Source organism: Colias croceus, chromosome 7 (assembly GCF_905220415.1).
Source record: "Colias croceus chromosome 7, ilColCroc2.1".
Lineage (NCBI taxonomy): Eukaryota > Metazoa > Arthropoda > Insecta > Lepidoptera > Pieridae > Colias > Colias croceus.
This window is the reverse complement of record NC_059543.1, coordinates 1,449,921-1,468,792: the sequence shown is the minus strand read 5'-3', so window position 1 is coordinate 1,468,792 and position 18,872 is coordinate 1,449,921. Positions and strand designations below refer to the sequence as shown.

At 33.0% G+C, this 18,872-nt stretch overlaps 1 protein-coding gene across 3 annotated transcripts in view; it reads left to right on the top strand.

The window, feature by feature from the left end:
- LOC123693377 overlaps positions 1-7,032 on the top strand; it is a 106,932-nt gene extending 99,900 nt beyond the window's left edge. Inside the window, exons 6-9 of one of the 3 annotated variants that reach the window (XM_045638449.1) lie at positions 254-359; positions 2,754-3,089; positions 4,695-5,007; positions 6,169-7,032. In XM_045638449.1, coding sequence (XP_045494405.1) covers positions 254-359; positions 2,754-3,089; positions 4,695-5,007; positions 6,169-6,373 — 960 coding nt within the window. In that variant the 3' untranslated portion in view covers positions 6,374-7,032. The remainder of the gene's footprint in view (positions 1-253; positions 360-2,753; positions 3,090-4,694; positions 5,008-6,168) is intronic. The other 2 variants (XM_045638450.1, XM_045638451.1) reach the window with 2 other exon arrangements.
- The last annotated feature ends 11,840 nt before the right edge of the window (positions 7,033-18,872 follow it).

Here is an 18,872-nt window from a genome sequence, read left to right as displayed (position 1 = left end):
CTGGGATATTCTATATAATAATTTTTAAGAAATCGTAATAAAATCAGATGCTGATTTACTTTTTTACATTCTATTTACATTCGTTTAGAATAACTATTTTAAAACAGTGGCGTGATTCGTATTAATGAGTAACAAACATCCAACCTCACATACCTTCGCTTATATAATATTTTAGAGCCTAATACAGGACTAGTTTATTATATTTTTTTATTTACTAATTTAGTATTAATATAATTATGTCCGCAATTTCCAGGGCATGGTACAATGCGTGTCGAGCAGCGAACAAGACATGGCGGAGTCGCAGGAGCGCGCTTGGCCGACACCGCGAAATGACGTCACTTCTGACACCGAAGCTTCTAGTGAGTTCTAGATATTTATTTATTTACTAACCTGATAATGTTTTGAATGGTTGTCTTTAATAGATTTTTGAAAATCGCTCTATTTTCGAATAAGAGCTAGCGCGCACGAGCAACTTTGTCTCCGCAACTATTTTGTCTCTCCAGCCATGGGCTAGTATGAAAGTGCGCGCACGTAGCGACGCAACTCCCCATATAGATAGGGAGGCGAGGTAGCTAAATGGCGTAATTCAACGGCGTCGTCGAGACTTATCAAAATCGAAAGAGAAAATAATTTCGAAAAGAAAAGCTTCTATGGTAAAAACCATTTTAGCGGTGGGTTTGGCGTGTACGGATTTTCAAAAGTGTAAAAAAAAACAGTTACTTGGGCATTCTCGAGCGCGTCAGATATTCATACTACGTATGCCCCAAGTGCCTCTGATAACAACGGTATACTAATCTGCCGGTTTGCGTGGTGGGGCTAGGCATATAAATTCGTCAAAAATGCACAAAAAAAAAATTTACTCGAGCGCGTCAGATTTTCGGAAGGGGTGTTAATTAGGCCCCAAGAAAGCTCCCCTTAAAAAAACTGACGATTACGGCATGACGATAAGTTACGATGAATTTTTGAAAATGCAGAAAAAAAAAGTCCTTTTGAAATACTCGAGCGCGTCAGATTTTCATAGGGGAGGTTTATCTAGGTATCCTGAAAGCATATTTTCTTAATCTGATAAAAATGTTGGTGGGTTCTCTTAATCTGACCGAAAAAGGTTTGTGGGTTTCTTTTTTTTAATCATCGTTATTTCATATCAATTTTTCTTACCACCCTCAGTTTTCGAGATATACTCAAAAAATCGGGAGTTTGAGTTTTTATGATGCTTCAAGTAAAAAAAAAATAAACTTTGGACAAAAATGAAAAGAGACCTTTTTTTGTAAAATAAAATTACCTTTTTTGTTTATTTAATTTTTTTTTTGAAAAAGTAAAGTTCGCGACTTATATGCTGCAACGCGTTTTTCGGAAGACGAAATGGCTCCTCCAGACTTCCGGTCATGCGGAAACCGGCAGATTTTGTGTTTTTAGTAAGTTTTAGATTATATTCTTCAAAATAAAAATAAATAAAATCGCGCTCGAGAATGCCGGGTTAACGTTTTTTTTTTACAAGTTCGTGACCCTATAACTCGGCGGCGTCAAGGACTTATGGTCAGATTAATTAAATTTAGTCTTAAAACACTAAAATCAACCCCCAATATCTTAATCTGACGCGCTCGGGTATTTCAGACTATCGATTTTTTTTTATTAATCTGATCGTCTATCCTAGGCGCGCGTCACTACATATAGAGCTAAATAGTGAAAAAGTTTGTTCTATTAGGTCTAAGGTATCTCTCATATCTTAAACTGCCACGCTCGAGTATTGCAGAAAATTCCCCTCTTCGCCTCCCTATCTAATACAAATTGATGGGAGAGACAAAATAGTTGCGGAGACAAAGTTGCTCGTGCGCGCTGGCTCTAACTTTTTTTAGAAGATTATCAAATGTTTGTAACAAACAGAGACAAATTGATAAAAGACAATTTGACAATTGAATTATAACTGGTGTAATGAGCACGACTTTCATTTAGATATTATGTACATTTATTTATATACTTTTTTGTATAAACATTATTATAATAAACTAGCTTTCCGCCCGCGGCTTCGCCCGCGTTTTCATAGAAAACCCCACATAGTTCCCTTTCCCGTGGGATTTCCGGGATAAAACCTATCCTATCTCTCAAGTTGGATCAAACTGCACATGGTGTGTGAATTTTATTATAATCGGTTAAGTGGTTTAGGAGTCCATTGAGGACAAACATTGTGACACGAGATTTATATATATTAAGATGATGTAACAAAAAGACGTCATTTGTACAAAAAGGCCTTATTGCTCAACCAAACCATCTCTTTCTTTAAAATTTCACATTGTAAATGCTACTCTTGTATATTTGTATATATTATTTAATTATTTATACTAACGTGGATTTTCATCTGTTTGGGGAAGGTGATCATTGAACGTGCATTGTTCATCCATTGTCCATTTTCGGTGTCGGGAATTATTACAGCACACAAAGCATATAAAAACATAGCTTAAGCTTGGCAAACTGTGATTCTATTATAAGGACTAAATATTTATATTCTATCACTAGTTAACAAGAAAAATATTGCGCTGTCCCTTCTCTAGAAATTATATTATTAAATGTAGGTCCCTTAACCCCTTGTAGCGTACAAAATATACTTTTTAATAATTTAGTTGAGCGCTATGTCAAGTGAGACTAATTTCCTTGTTTCCATCCGAACTTTCAGTCGTAACAGAATACAATATTTATAATCTAACATGTTACGGATATAAATCCAATACAATAAGCATAAAATTTCCCAATTCCAGACAATATACTATCAAACATACAAATGATGCGGCAGAACCGCGCTCACAATCCGGTCGAATCGACGGAAATGCCCTACAATAACATGGGACCGTCGACCATGACGAGTCAACACCAACATTTAATACCAATGGGGTCTAATCTCTACGACAGACCGCAAAGTTACAAGAGAAAAAATGACTTTGAAACCCCATACAGAAATGAGAAAATCATGCGGACAAACTACATGGTCAAAGATATAGAATTCGATATGATACAAGACAAAAACAACCGACACTATCAAGGGACCAGTTCGGATATACAAAAGGTGTACGATAGGCACCTAGGCTCCGGGCACGGTAAGTCGGCTTACGCTAAACGCTTGCTCTCAAAGCACCACTCATTGCTCTTATACCTTGGTATATGTACACTAAAATTTAAAACGAAATTGGACTCACAATTCTATCTACTAATAACGGATGCCCATATCACGCTTACGTCACAGCTAACTAAATTCAAAATTTCTAATGTTGTGTCTTGTATTGGTTTGCGTATTTGCGGCGTCGTTCACGGTTCTTGTATTGCGTCCGGTATGAATATGTATTGATGTGTCCTATCGTATATTTCAGCTGGCTCGTAGGGCGATTTGGTTGGTTTTCCTTTGGTTGGGTTAATACAAGATACATCTGTAACGGTGCAGTGGAAACCAATACGATCGTCGACGCATTCGCTTGGGACCTTCCTTTGCTTTCCATTGCACTCGAAGTAACTAAAAATTGGCTCACAAATTGGGATTCCATTACTAACGCATCATTATACAGCCATCATTCCATATGTTCATTGTAAGTAAGCACTTTTCATATTACTGTAACATTGTGAATAATCATTCCTTCTGTGTATATTAATTTCGTTGTAATTCTTTGGCTTTTGGAACAAAATGCAATAAAACTTCATTTTGTAATCCATAAAAAAAATATATATATATATATTTTTGCACATTTTTTTAAGACTTCCAAAAGCCAACAGAATAATTTCCTTACAATTTCACCCACATAACATTTGCAAAGAATTGTCTAAAGCATCCTGTTTAACTTTAAGCTTCTCAAATGTTAACGCTACCTCTGAGCTTGTAAATCATGTATCGCACAAAATATGTTCATCTTCATATTTATAGTATAGCCCTTGCAACTTATTATAGTACGACGAAAAAGTAAATCAAAATCAGAGCCATAAGTTAATTCCAAAAGTATTTTACCTGTGCATTAGTAAGCAAAGTAAGAGACCATAATATTAAGCAGTTAAATTTACAGAATACCTAAAATTTTTAAATGTTTCTGTTTCATTACTTGGGCTTGTAAAAATATTATTTTCTATGCACTTTGCTCTATCAAAAGTTTAAGTCAATTTGTTTTGCATTTTTTAAAGTTTCCTATCTATTTCTAAGTGAAAAATATTGTTATTTTCACCGATAAAGTTGCATAGGCTATACACAACGCTAAGATAAACACCATCGGTCGATCATTGGTGGAGGCATGGTGTCAGATCCCGGGTACGATTACAGTCTCTGGCATATAACTTGGCAAGAGACATATTTTGTTCTTAAAATAGTTTAAATTCCCCCTTTCAAATTCAAATTTCCCCTTTCTCTTCTCAATGGATATGATTAATGATGATAATAATTAAAAAATAAGAGGTCCTGCTCTTTTACTTGCTCTGCTATCAAAAATGATGAGCGGTTCAAAAACAAAAAATTGGCAAATTATGTTACGAAATGATTAAAAATAATTGATGAAAGTAATCAATAAGGCCGAGTCATAAACTGTCCAGAATACTTCAAACAAAACTAGCAACTTATTTTCCGATCATATTGAGCGATACCCACAAATGGTTTTACCAAATTCAATCCATGATCACGTACTTGCCAAGTTGTATGCCGGAGAGTGTAACTGGCCTGTGTGCCCCAGACGGAGAGCTCGCGGAGCGCGAAGAGCGTGGGGATCGCGAGGATCGTGTGGATCGTGGGGATCGTGGGGAGCGTTTGGAGCGTTTGGATCGTGGGGATCGCGGGGAGCTATCGAAGTTCCGCGCCGGGGACCTGGTGTGGGGCCCGGTGCGCGGCTACGTGTCGTGGCCCGGCAAGCTGGTGGGGCGGCGCGGGGCCGCGTGGGCGGTGCGCTGGTTCGGCGAGCGCCCGCCCAGCTGCGTGCCCGACCACTGCCTGCTCACGCTCACCGAGGGGCTGGAGGCGCACCACGCGGCACGGACCAAGCATCGGAAGTGAGTTGGCACGAGATACGGGGTCTGTGGGGCCCTTGGGGTCACTGGTAGTGGTAAAAATACTGTAGCTAACGTGTTTATTGTGGTTAAATGATGTAGGCCTGTTGTTTAAAATACGCGCGATTAGATTCGAGCGTGTGTAAAATGCACTCTATAAGTAACAGTATATAAATGTACAAATGTAAAATTATACATGGAAATATAAATCATACTTGCATAACCTCAAAAACATGAGCCGATCGTTTAGAAATTATGATCGAAAGTAATGTTGTCCGTGCTCTGTATATCGTTTGTCCGTGTTATGTAACAACAATATTACATGTGAAAATTAACAAATATTTATTGAATGAAATATTTGTAAACGATATGTGGCGCCATCTAATGGCTGTTGTATTAAAGTGTAAAGAATAACCTATTGTTATAAATAATTATCAGATCTCAAGGTTGTATTCATTATTTTTAAAATCAATTCATTTATTTAGTTGTAGAATTTTCAAAATTTAAGATATTCATCGTTGTAATTTGTGTAAAAATTGTATGCGTGAGCCTGAAAAGAATATAATATTATGTAAAATTAACCCAACCCAACATGACGTTGTTATAATTTGTTACAAATGGAAATAAGTCTAAAATCAAATACATATTTGTACTCGAACTCGTAAAGCATTTGCGATTTTTATTATTTTAATGATTCATTTAGTTTTAAATCCCTATGTGTATGTAGTTTTTTTTTGGTTAAAATTTTATAAATTTATTTCTGAGCTATTCTACGAAATATTGGTGCATTACTTTAATTTTTAGAAAATTCTTGGTATTTGGATCTCAAACAATTCCAATAGTTAATTACCCTCTCTAGAGCATTTTTTTTAAAGAAGAGTAATTCTGGCCGATCTTTAATATAGCTTTAAAGAGAAACAGGCGAAATTGATCGATTCTCTCTGTAGAAAAGTAGCTAAATAGGAAGATTTTGAATATGCCCTGTTAGTTAATGGCCCGATTCTGAATTGAGTATTTGATGTTAATAACGTCTCAAACAATATTTAACTACTGATTAAATATTTTCTTTTATCTGGCACACACTTTAATCAAATCAATTCTCAATTCAGAAACTTGCTGTTATAAAGCCTATTATACACTCTCTAACTAACCAACCCTTTACAGGAGCAGAAAACTAAACACCCTTCTAGAGAACGCGATACAAGATGCCATGGCTGAACTAGACAAGAAGAGTGATACAGAACGTAGCGCGGGAAGTTGTGAGGATGAAGAAGATACGCCGAAAAAGAAGAAAGAAAGAGTCAAGAAAGAGAAGCACTTTAAGAAGAGTGCGCAGAAGATTGAGCCGCGGCTCAGGAATGCGCGATAGCGAAGTTTTGTATTGGAATGAGGGTATTAATAAAAGTTTGGGTGTTTTGGTGTGAATTTGAGATTAGGTATTTCTTGGCTATTTCTTTTTTTGTCAGTACAGTCGTGCAGGAAAAACACGGATTAATTATGAGAAAATTGTCGCGATAAGTTTTTTTGAAAATGGTAGTGCGCTCGCGCGGCATTCGATGGAAAAACAAAAGTTAGCGTTAGTTAATGGATTCCAATGGTTCCTAATGTCTCCGAAAATAGTTTCCAACAGGATTTTACAATAGATTTTACATTTAGTCGTTAATAGATTTAGCTTCACCCTTGTGCTGCTCGTAATATTTATTGTACATGTCCACAATGCAGTAGTGTTAGTACTTGTCGAATGCAATAATCCAGAGTTTATTCATATAGATATTTATTTCTTGGCGAAATAATGATTAATGATGATGAATGAAATGATTCATAAATGAATTTTATGTTCGCGGCAGCTGTCGTTTTGACGAGAATGTAGACGTGGCTTAAGTTTGTTTTGGTAAATCATAATAAATTTTGGATTTGGAGTTTATTATTTACGGGCAAAAGCTGTCTTTGAATATAATTTTTTAATGAAAATAAAATCCATTTATAAAAGACCCGCTTTTACTGTAAAATTGTAGATTTTGTAGTAAAATATAAGCTGTATGAGAGGGTGAGAGATTTTTTAAAATAGACATACATTGATTTGCTGATATTTTAGCAGTACATTATTCTGTTAAAATATCAGTTAATACTGTATCGATTAGGTAAATGATATATGTGTTTGCTATTTATCATCGCTAAGTAGCTATCTCGCAAGAAATAATCATATTCAGAGACTTTTCATATCAATTTATGTGTTGTTCTCCGTAGTGTAATAGAGAAGTTCATAAAATATAATATTATTGTAAAAATGAAATTTATTTATCATACATCGATGTTCCCGCAGTTTCGTTCGTGTCATCGACATTATGTACAATTTAATGTAAAATTAAGAAAATGAAAAAAATAAAATATTTATCTGTGTATATTACGTTTTGTTAGAAAGTATATTATTATGTTTTCTAGTCAAAATATTTGATCAATTGTAAATATCGGAACTGACAATAATTCTGGCCTGACATTGAACATTAGTAAGTACAGTATTTATTTCACATTTATTAATTAAACTTAGGGCCGATTTTTCAAATCTTGGTTAAAATTTATACGTCCAATAAAGTATCACACAAACATTTTAAAATGTCACCTGTTAACTGTCAAATACGGACAATTAGAATACATTTTTGAAATGGTAGTTTAATACGTTATTCGATGAATAAGTTTTAACCAAGGATTGAAAAATCAGCCCTTACTGTAATTATTGTTTTTTTTTATTATTTGCATTAATTTGCTGTAGTTTTGTTATTAATTTTTTAGAAGGATAGTTTACAGCTAGCGGCTATCAGATTAATATAATATGATAGTTTATGTGAATAGAAACATTGTATTGGTGGATATATTATGAAGATCTATTTTAAACATAATAAACTACGCATTTACTAGTAAAAATAATTTGGCCTTTGTTAAGTCAAATCAGTATTCTGTCTCTTTCTCCTCTGATATTAGAAGGAAAGAGACAAAACACTTTGACTAAAAAATTGATATAAGTAAAAGGTGTGTAAAATATATACAAAGGAGAATGCCCATTTTTGGTACTGGTTTTTCTCATGCATCAAGACAACAATACTATTAAAAAAATCTCGGCAATTTAGAGGCCTTCTTACCATCGGAAAATATATTTTGAACAGGGAATGTTTTGTAAAATCTAATAAGACATGTAATTGTTTAGATCCGTTATTATAGATTTAGTGTCCATTACCGTTTACATTTTTGGTGCAGGTTTTTCTCATGTATCAAGATAAAAATACTATTAAAAAAAATCTCGGCAATTTAGAGGCCTTCTTACTATCGGAAAATATATTTTGATCAGTGAATGTTTTGTAAAATCTAATAAGACATGTAATTGTTTAGATCCGTTACCATAGATTTAGTATCCATTACCGGTTACCACGGTAACCAAGCGGTAACTATTATGACATTTACTCAATGACATTTACTTTGGTAAATAGCTAAATGTATTAATATCGATTATTGTTTTCATTGAATTACAAAAAAATCAATAAATTAACATAAAATCACTCTGTAAGGTATTGTTTATACACTGTAGGTTGTTTTAACATAGATAGTGAAGTAAAATAATATAAATATATATAAAAAAATATTATTATGACATAGCTTGGTAGGTAACCAGTTATTTCTTATGTGTTTCTTTCTTCGAATATGTAGTGAAAAAATGATTCAAACAACAACAACAATATGTAAACCGAACAAAAACTTTATTGGCATTTTTTAAATATATATTTAGGTTTTCTTGAATGGAAGATTTCTGGTGCCTACCTGCACTAGCCGATGAACAGATAGACTTTGTCTGAAAGCATAAGCTCTACGCATAGATTAAATATGTTAAACGAAAAATAACCTTCAGACGATAAAATACTACCTAAATCACACATAAACCTAACTAAATCGGGTTTATTCAAGTTTCGAGGTTAATTCACATTTTTCTCAATATCTTGAAAACCCCTGTTTTTATCACAAAAAAATCAATTGGTAAAAATCTTTTGAATATCGATGAACCCTCCAAAACCACTCTGGCATTGACGCAACACTATACTGTGGCCCATACTTTCATGGGCATTCTCCTTTCAACAAATACTACTCATATACAATGTTTCTATTCAATTTCTAACTGTTTATAACATATTTCCGATGGAATATTTAATATATGTAGTTTTATATAGGCCTATACTATAGAGTAGTTAAGTTCATGACATGATGGTTTCACGGATCCATAGGCCAGACGTGTCGATATATTATTATTGAACAAATTAATATAATTATTTTATTGTGATAAAGATTTTTAACGGTCGGAGCGTTTTTCGAGATTTTTTATGTCGGTAACTATCATCACAGGCGGGTACCTTTATAATTATAATTTTTAAGTCGAAATTTTCGATTCACTTTGAGTGCGTTCTCGTTTCCATTCGGTACAAGGGAGATTAAAATATAATTTTACGTGCTTTTATTTTTCACAATTATAATAGTTATAGATAATAATAAATTCTCTAAAGTTAGGTAGAACATTAGATGTGCAACAATACATTTTGATAGGCAATTTGTTATCAGCAGTCATTGTTAGATAAATATGTGTAATATTCATTTATGTGATCTATGAAATTTCATAAATAAATAAAAGTAATTAATCTTAGCTTACATACGTCGTGAAAATCATCTCTTTTAAACTAATTCGATTGATTATTAACGAGGGATGAATTTCAGCGTCGTTACTGTTTTTATATTATCGTATTTTAACCCTAGGTATTCCATTTAAATGTCCTAAATATAAAATTGTCTTGAGAAATGGACGTAATATTAAATGTTAAATTGTTTATTATGATAATGGCATAGTCGTACCCTCTGAGACGGTATTATGTAAATATTTTAAATGTAGTTATGTATAGTATTTTATTTCAATGAAATTAATGTTTTATAGACTAATATACAACATAAGATTATTTATTTGTTTTGCTGTGTAAATATTTTTTTCAATAAAACGTACCTGTTTTTAAAATTGAGTTGTTTTTATTTATCACCCTACACTCTCATTATGAATGCATTTTCAACATGACAAACTTTTAAAGATCAAACCACTTCCTTGTTCCCATAAGTTCATTTGCCTTGTTATACACTTATACATAACATTACATTTTATAAGGATACGAAACAAATTGCTTCAGAATATTGATTATTTACACCATTTGTAAACACTGTAGCGTAGATTGAAGCTACTGTGATGCGAGAGGAGAAGGACTCGACGATGTTGTTTTAATATTAGTTATGCTGTGAACATCTAGATGTCGCTATTTTTGAAAATATAGAGGTCCTTAAATACCTACGTAAAATAGGTGTAATGAGCAGAAAATAAGATATCACACAGTTTCGAACTTAGTTTTTGATATTAGTGGCTTATACTTTTATATTATTATTTATTAAACCTACAAATTACTACTTACTAGAGTGGCGTCCCGCTCAGAGACCCAAAGTGAATTTTGCCCTCCGATAATAAGAGCATATTAAATTATAATTAAAGTACTAGGTACTTGATCGTTTTAGGGACTTAATTGTAGTAGGTATTGACATTTTCATTTGTTTATCCATTTGACTTTGGAGTAACTATCGTTCTTTCTCTTCTTTCCAACTAAAAGTAGTACGAATGAATGTAGTTAGGAAATTTTCTGCAAATTTAAAAAATCATATTTTGTTGTGTTATAATCTATTCCCGACCCCGATCATTGTATAGTGTATACTTAATCTATTTAATAAATAAATCCTTTACTCAACGTATTTTCCAGCCGACTTGCAAAACTATCCGGAAAACGTTCTAGCGAAATAAAAGCTGGACATACATGCATTAACTCGTTTACAATGGCCACTGAGTCGCAATTACCAAGCAAATTGTTCAGCTGAGCGTAATTGTTTTCTTCACTATAAAGGCTCGTTTAGTTCGATTGTTTTATATAGGTACTAGTTGTTAGCAAGGTGCAGTTATGTAAGTAATTTGCTTTGGTAGCGACGTTGATAGATTGCTCATGGTATGCGTTGTAGGTACCTACTTATATATGAGACACTGTTAATGTAATATTGTCATCAAAATAATATGAAGTTATAATTGAAATACATAGTTCTAATAAAAATAGTTCTAATCTCAAACATAACATCGAGTTAATAAAAATGAAGAAGTATTTTGTTATACGTAGAACTTTTTTTTAATATGATTCTGGAAAAATTTCCTACAGAAATTTCATAGCCAGCCCCTGGTCTATCTATAGGTACCTATGCAATTTTCTGTTTTTATTTTCCAAAGCAATGAGTCTCCATGTAGGTATGTAACTACGCCGTTTCAATGCAAAACCACTTCGACGCTATTTTGTATCGTTTTACCGCGAACATTATTATATCAGGTCCAAAATATTTATGAGATCAGCAAAATAATGTTTTAGTTTTTAGGTTAATGATGCGGTGGATAACGAATATTGCAAAAATACGCACCTACCTGTAGTCAATTTAAAGGTGTGCTTTGATTTTAATGAAAAATAGATTCCGAAGACCGAATGACCGTGTCATTCATATAATTTAATAACAGTAATTACTATAATGTTAATTTATATCTTAAACTGAAAATTAGTTCAGGTATGAGGCACTTTTCAAGTTTATTCCACAAATTTGAAAACAAACAAATCTTAATCATAAAGCCTGAATTCGTGATATAAACTCTTTTAACAGTTCCTAAGCCGGGAAACATTTTTATAATAAATAGAGGAAAAATGTGAAGACACTTATGAGTCGGGAGGAGATGAAACTGTCACTGTTAATTATTTCTCCTCAGCCTAGCTCCGAGATATTTTTATCACTATGTTGACCTGATTCTTGTGTTTGTTTTGTCTTGTTTTTGTTTATTTTGCGATGTTAGATTTATTAAAGAATTATGAATAGAAAAGAAAAAGAAAATTTCGGTTCATTCTTTTTTAGAAAAAAGTACCTACGCACATTGAAATTATTTTCACTTCTTAATGAATATACAATCATGTTACGTTAGGATGTTCACAATTTCTGTTAAATTAGGATAATTTAAATATAGTTCTGCAGTCCAAGCAAAAACTATACAACGCTATCTCTACTTTACTGTGAAAGCTTTACAAATACTGCGTGCAAATCTCCAACTTCCGTAGCTTAATACGACTCTTACAAAACAACACGGAAAATTCATCACGCCTGCCTGGCGCTTTCAGCTTGAATAGTAATATTTCCAAACGTAAACAAACAAACGAACTAGTGTCACCAGCCTTGGCGCCTGCAATATGTTCGGATTAAAAAATGATATCGCACATTTGCTTCGGCTTTGGCTGTTTTATTGCCATGCTGACGATAATGTATGACGCAGTGTCTAAATCACGGTTATTCAATTGGGTATGTTTTTTGTGTAAATTTGGTAAATTTTGATATGCTTTCATGGGGTTAAAAAATAAGTATTAAAAACAAGTCAGTCGTAGATTAGACTAAACATGGATAACCTACAATGAAATTAGATTTTATAGGTAAGAGAGGATGCGTATTACAGTGAACTATTGGTTGATCACGAAATAATACAATTTTAAACAGAAATTTTAGTAATCACACTAATCAGGTATTATTTAAAAAGTTTTTCTTTTAAAATTCCAATTACACCGTAAAATAATTTTATTATTATCTGTATAAAACGAAGCACCAACCAACTCTTTTAATTTATTCCAAAGCCGTAAAAATCTACTGAATCCATTGACGATATTCAAGCGCAAATAGCATTTTTGCTTAGCCAGAGGCGGGTCACCATTAATCTACGAAGGACGTCTGACCTGCCCGACCGATCGCAAATGAATGGTCATTGAAATGAAGACTTATTGCGCAAACATATCACTTTGACAGCTACCCACCTAGCGGTTACGATTTGCGATTTGTATAGGTGGGAAGTTGGCTGGAAGATATTGCTGGAGCGATAAAGCTTGCGTTCTTAGCTTGTGTGCATCGTATTAATTTACATTTTCGTTAATAGAATTTATGATAAGGTAATTTTCAACCAATTTTAGAAAATGTTCAATGTTCAGGTGCCTACATACCCAATGGAAATTTTTTTCTTTTATTTTCTGTTTAATTAAAAAGAATAGTCACATTAGTTGTTAATATGCACACATAAACAAATATTAATTTATAGACTTTTTAAATATAAGACAAAATAGATACCCATATTTATAGGAAAGAACATTGGCTCATCTAGTAATTTGTCCTTTGGGCCTAAGAAATCCTCCCATTTTATTATACTTATCGTATAAACGATAAAACACGTCGTATTAGCGAAAAAGGTTACATAACGAAAGCCTTGTCGATAAAAGAAGCGGACTATTTCTCTATGTTTCGATTTAATGGCACTAACGATGCTCTTTCAGTCGAGTTACCGTTGTATAGCAGTTCCATTTAACGCTTTTAGAGTTCCTTATTAAGGGATACAAATGTTTACTGTATCAACAACTAATAATAATCTCTTCTTTATGTTATTAAGTTTAAGAAAATTAATAATATGCTCTATATATATTTACAAGATATATTTTAATCTATAACAAGCAGGCCTTGAGGCCAGTAGAGGTTGAGAACATAAGGTTTGTGGTAGATTTTATTGGACGAAATAATAGAATTAGGTACGTTGCAGGTGAATTATTATGACATACCTACTAATAACTATTATAAAGCTAAAGAGTTTGTTTCTTTGAACGCGCTAATCTCAGGAACTACTGGAACGATTTGAAAAAATATTTCGATGATAGGTAGCCCGTATATTAAGACAGCAGGAGCAGAGCAATGCGAGTAAAATCATGGGGCACAGCCTGTGTAATTACATAGCATCGTTAAGATACTTTACCAGTAGTTTATCTTGCGGAACCCGTACATAAAGAAGCAATTCACACTTCATACTATCCTCAGGCTGTCACAATCTGTAAGAACCATCATTCTGTATAATCAACAAAGTTAATCCACTCGCGGGGCATTCTTTTTAATTCCGCAAATGGTAGTATTTCTAAGACGAGCGTCTGTTTTAAGTTTGCTTTGTAGAATACATTCCCAGACTCCGTAGTAGTTTATTAACTTTGGCTTTCGGCGATCGATTTCTGACCTAGCGGGTAGGTACTTTGCTGAATTACAGGAATTAATGGGAGATGCTACGTGAATAAACTAAACTATTTCAACTTCTTATTGACTCTACAACGTGTTTTTTTTTCTATACCTTTATCAAATCATCCTATAAACGCATATATAATTTGTCACACAAATATTCCATACCTAAGTTTAGGTACATCGCCTATCTCTTTATTCAACCACAATCATATTCAAAACTTCTGCAGTAAATAAAAAATTACAATATTCCTCAAATTAAAATGTAAAATAAAAACGCAATAAATAACGTTAACCATTCATCAAGGCGAATCTAAAGATAAGCAACAAAATGCACATTAATTATCACTATTATACAGTATTACGTAATTAATCATGTACTTGGAGCAAGAGCTCATTACGCCGGCCATTCTAATTAGGGAGCTCACTCGAATCAGATGTCCCGTTTTTAGTTTATAATAAATTCCTTTGATTAATATTCTCTGCAGCTTTACGTAAAATTGAAATTATGCGCTGTCACATTTCTGCACGGATAGAATTGAGGCAAAAAATGTGATGCAATTTGTCTTTGAGAATTCATTACGTCCATATTTTTGCGTGTATTTTATGAGATTACATGTTGGTTGTGTTGAGAAACCGGTGTTAGTCGGTTTTGGATGTTTAGCATATAGATTACGCTGCACTGCTGCGGCTTCGTGACAGCACATTGCAAATAGGTTGCAATGAACACGCGTCTTGTTAAAGCTACTATAACGGTGCCTCAAATGAGTGCAGTGGTTATGCGCCCTTGTAACTAATGATGCTGCCGTGATGCTGCCTGATATACCTATATTTCTATATCTGCAATTTTTTGAAGTCTTACATATTTTTTGTATCATGTCCAAAATAAATAGGCGCATCTTTGGCGCATAGTTAATTTTTAAAGTAACAATTTTGCCAAGAATCATTAATGAAGTATTGTAATAATTTACTTAAAATTACTATTCCGTTAAGGCCATAAAGTTATATTTCTGCAGTAATTAAAATATATCGCAAGTGCTACTTAGTTTAATTGCAGCAACTAAGAAAATTAGAAGCATTATTTTTTGTTGCCTGCTTTAAAAATAATTTCCCTAGAAACTCGAGTCTTCAGTTTAAAGTGAAATTCTTAGAGGCAGAAATATTTTACATTTAGTTTTGTTACTCAAACTCTCCCGAGGCTTGCCAATTTTCATTTTTCCTCAGAACTTATAACAGCTAAATAAGCGAATCCCTGAGCTACTCAGTTACAGTCGTACTTTTAAAGTCTATTTAGATTTAATATTCTCCATTTTATTCTTATAATTTTCACAAATTCCAGGATATTTTCTTATGTTAAAGGGATATCAGGTATTCGTCTTTTTCCAGATATTTTTGTAAGCGAAGCGTACGTACAAACTTATCATGGTCTGCTGTAATTTGTTTTTTCCCAAAACTAAAAAGCATAATGTATTGTACTTACTTACTTTTTATGCTGATAATGTAACATTACGTCCATAATACTACATAATACAACTAGACATAATAATAATTATTATTAGGAAAAATTCTCAAATTTTGTTGCTATTGGAGTTTAATAAGCGGTTGAACTTATTCAGATTTTTTTAACAAATTTATTCATATGCGAGCTTTTTGGAATTCCCCTCGTTATTTCCAAACGTTATATTTCACGGGCTAAGTAAAAAATTGGCGCGTTTTAACGGGTGTTTATTCATGATTTATGTTGATGACTTTATTTCAACAATTTATGCGGTGATTGAGTCAACGGGTCGTTTAGACGAACCTCAATACAGGGGTTAAATTTAACTTTATCTACGAAATATATCTATATCTATAAAATATATGAAACTATCAAGAAAGCTTTTTTGTGTTTCATTTTTTTCATGTATGATTCGTTTTTTAAAAACTCTAAGGGTATATTGGCTCTTTCATTAATTGCATTCCTCTTTTGATAATATTAACGGTACTCTTATTACACGCAACACATCTATTTCTTTCTTTTTAAATTACTAGCTTACCGCCCGCGGCTTCGCCCGCTTTGTCTAAAACCTAATAAATTATATACTAAAACCTTCCTCTTGAATCACTCTATCTATTAAAAAAAACCGCATCAAAATCCGTTGCGTAGTTTTAAAGATTTAAGCATACAAAGGGACATAGGGACATAGGGACAGAGAAAGCGACTTTGTTTTATACTATGTAGTGAAGTTTAAAATAAGCAAAAAATAAATTTAAAAAAAGCAGAATGTGTAGGTTATACATATATTATATTAAGTAAATTTTGCTCGGAATATAGAAACATTCAATTTTATTGTACTACATACCTAATATTGACTGTCAAGTAAAATGTATTGTGTAGTTCAATCGTGCCGAATCATTAATCGAAGCCAGTATTGCATTTAGGGCAAGGATGAGTGGAGCTCTAGGGCTCCAGGGCAAAAAGTGTCCTGTAAATAATTTATATTTTACATTGATATTTAAATAATTAGTTCATTCTAGTATAAAAATTTAGATTCAAAAGAGCTTTTAAAAAGTCTACTCTGAATAAAGAGATTTTTGAGTGATATGTACACAACATATGATCTGAAAACTTTTCTCGGTGATATAAAATACATACTTTGTAGGAGATTTCATTTTATAACTATAAACAGCTATCATTCATAAGTCCAAAGGGTGGATTTCACCTCTTTTGCAGTACGACACAACTGCAAAGAGATCTGTGGGCACATTCATAAATGACTGAAGTGGAAAGGTTTTCGGTGCAACTGAAATTTCAAATACCAAACAGACTTTTCTTGTGGGTACGTGATCTTTTCTTGGCGTGCCATTATTATCTATACTAGTTTGTCTGTTTGTTTGGTTGAACGCGCTAATCTCAGGAACAACGTGTCCGGTAATTTGAAAATTCTTTCAGTGATAGCCCACTTATCGAAGCCCAATAATTATCCACGAGGCAGCAGAGTGTCTGTCCGTCTAAACCACAGCACTAATATGAATGAAAATAGGATTGAAAATACTTGAAGACAATCAAAGATCACATGCAAAGTAATTATTTCATATTAGGGGCTCCAAGTTACAGGTTGAAATCCGGCCCTACGGTTGATTCACACGCAGCTGTCATACGATGTTATCTAGCGTATTAGTTAAATCGACGGCTAGCCGACACAAATCGGGATCAAATATACTAAATACGACCTAATTTTGTGTCGTATTTAATAAAGTAACATGAACCGGACGGCCTCACGTTGTGTAAGTGTTTTAATTGATTTTATTGAGGTTTCTGTTTTTGTAGTGTCAAATATTCTAATATTTGATGACGACTTCTTACTTTTTTTATTTAGACAGAGGGATACTTTAGTTAATTTAATGTGACTAAAAAGATACGTGTACAGTAGAAATATAAAAATATTAATATATAAACAGTACCTACAAGTATCCTATATATATCATTATTTGTACGAGAAAGATTTTGACTTATTATTATAACGTTCTGTTATTATAAAGGAAAATCAAATTCCTTTACAAACGAAGAATAATATTGAAATCAATATTTACCCAGCGAGTATTCAATATGATTCAAGAAAAATATTAAATTAAACGAATATATTTCTTTAGATACATAAAATGGCTCCAGTGATTTTGTCGAAAATCTCCAGTTTACGATGTTACAAAATCTTTTATGACGATAAATTTAACAAAGGTTCACTTCGTAAGGAATTTTACGATTTAATTTGATATTATATTAAAAGGCGTCCTTTTTATGTTATTTTTATACAATTACACACTGAAGAAACGTATTTTTAAGTATATTATCGAAATTGCTTTCACAATAAAGGATTCTTGTAATTTCAACGAGAATTTTTGATAAAATGTTTATGTTCAAACTAATGCAAATTCTTAAACGTTATACTTCCGGGTTGTCTAGGAGAGATCGCTTGTAGCGACAAGACTGCTCTCTGAAGATTTTGTATTATTGTAGAGTATTTACGGTAAGGAAAAGAAAACTTTAGAGTAGTATTACCTAATTGTATAACTAATGGTTTTATAATTTGATAACGTCCCTTTGATTCATAATCTACGGAAAAGCACATGCTTTGATTCATAATTATCAACTATATCAACCCCTAAACAGCGGCACAATAATGGCCAATGTACACAATCCACTCCATCGACATCATAGTTTGAGCAGTTTCGACCCGGAATCAAGTGTACACGCAGCTTAATGCCCCGGCTGGCTATCGGAGATTTATCCTCCCTGATGAGATAACACGCTGACTTCACGTTCGAGCTGTATTTCTTAACAGTCACTGCGAGTGTGATTTGGCGTTTCCTTTCGCGTGACATTCGTTTTCCCTTCAATTTTAGTTTACGGTGCTATGTAGTAACTCTCTAGATAACACTATCTAAGGGAATATATATGTTACAGGAAATGTATGTAATCCGTCATTGTATAAAATTCCTAGGAAATGTATACAATTCCTAAAATCGTACGGAAATGTGTGAAATAAATTATTTTATACACATTTCCTAGGAAATCTATACATTTCCTAAATAGCTATTGGAAATGCTACACAATGTACACATTTCCTAGGAATTGTATACAATTCCTTGATTTCATACATTTCCGGTAACATATACACATATATTCCCTTTAAGTACATTTAGACGATAGAGAA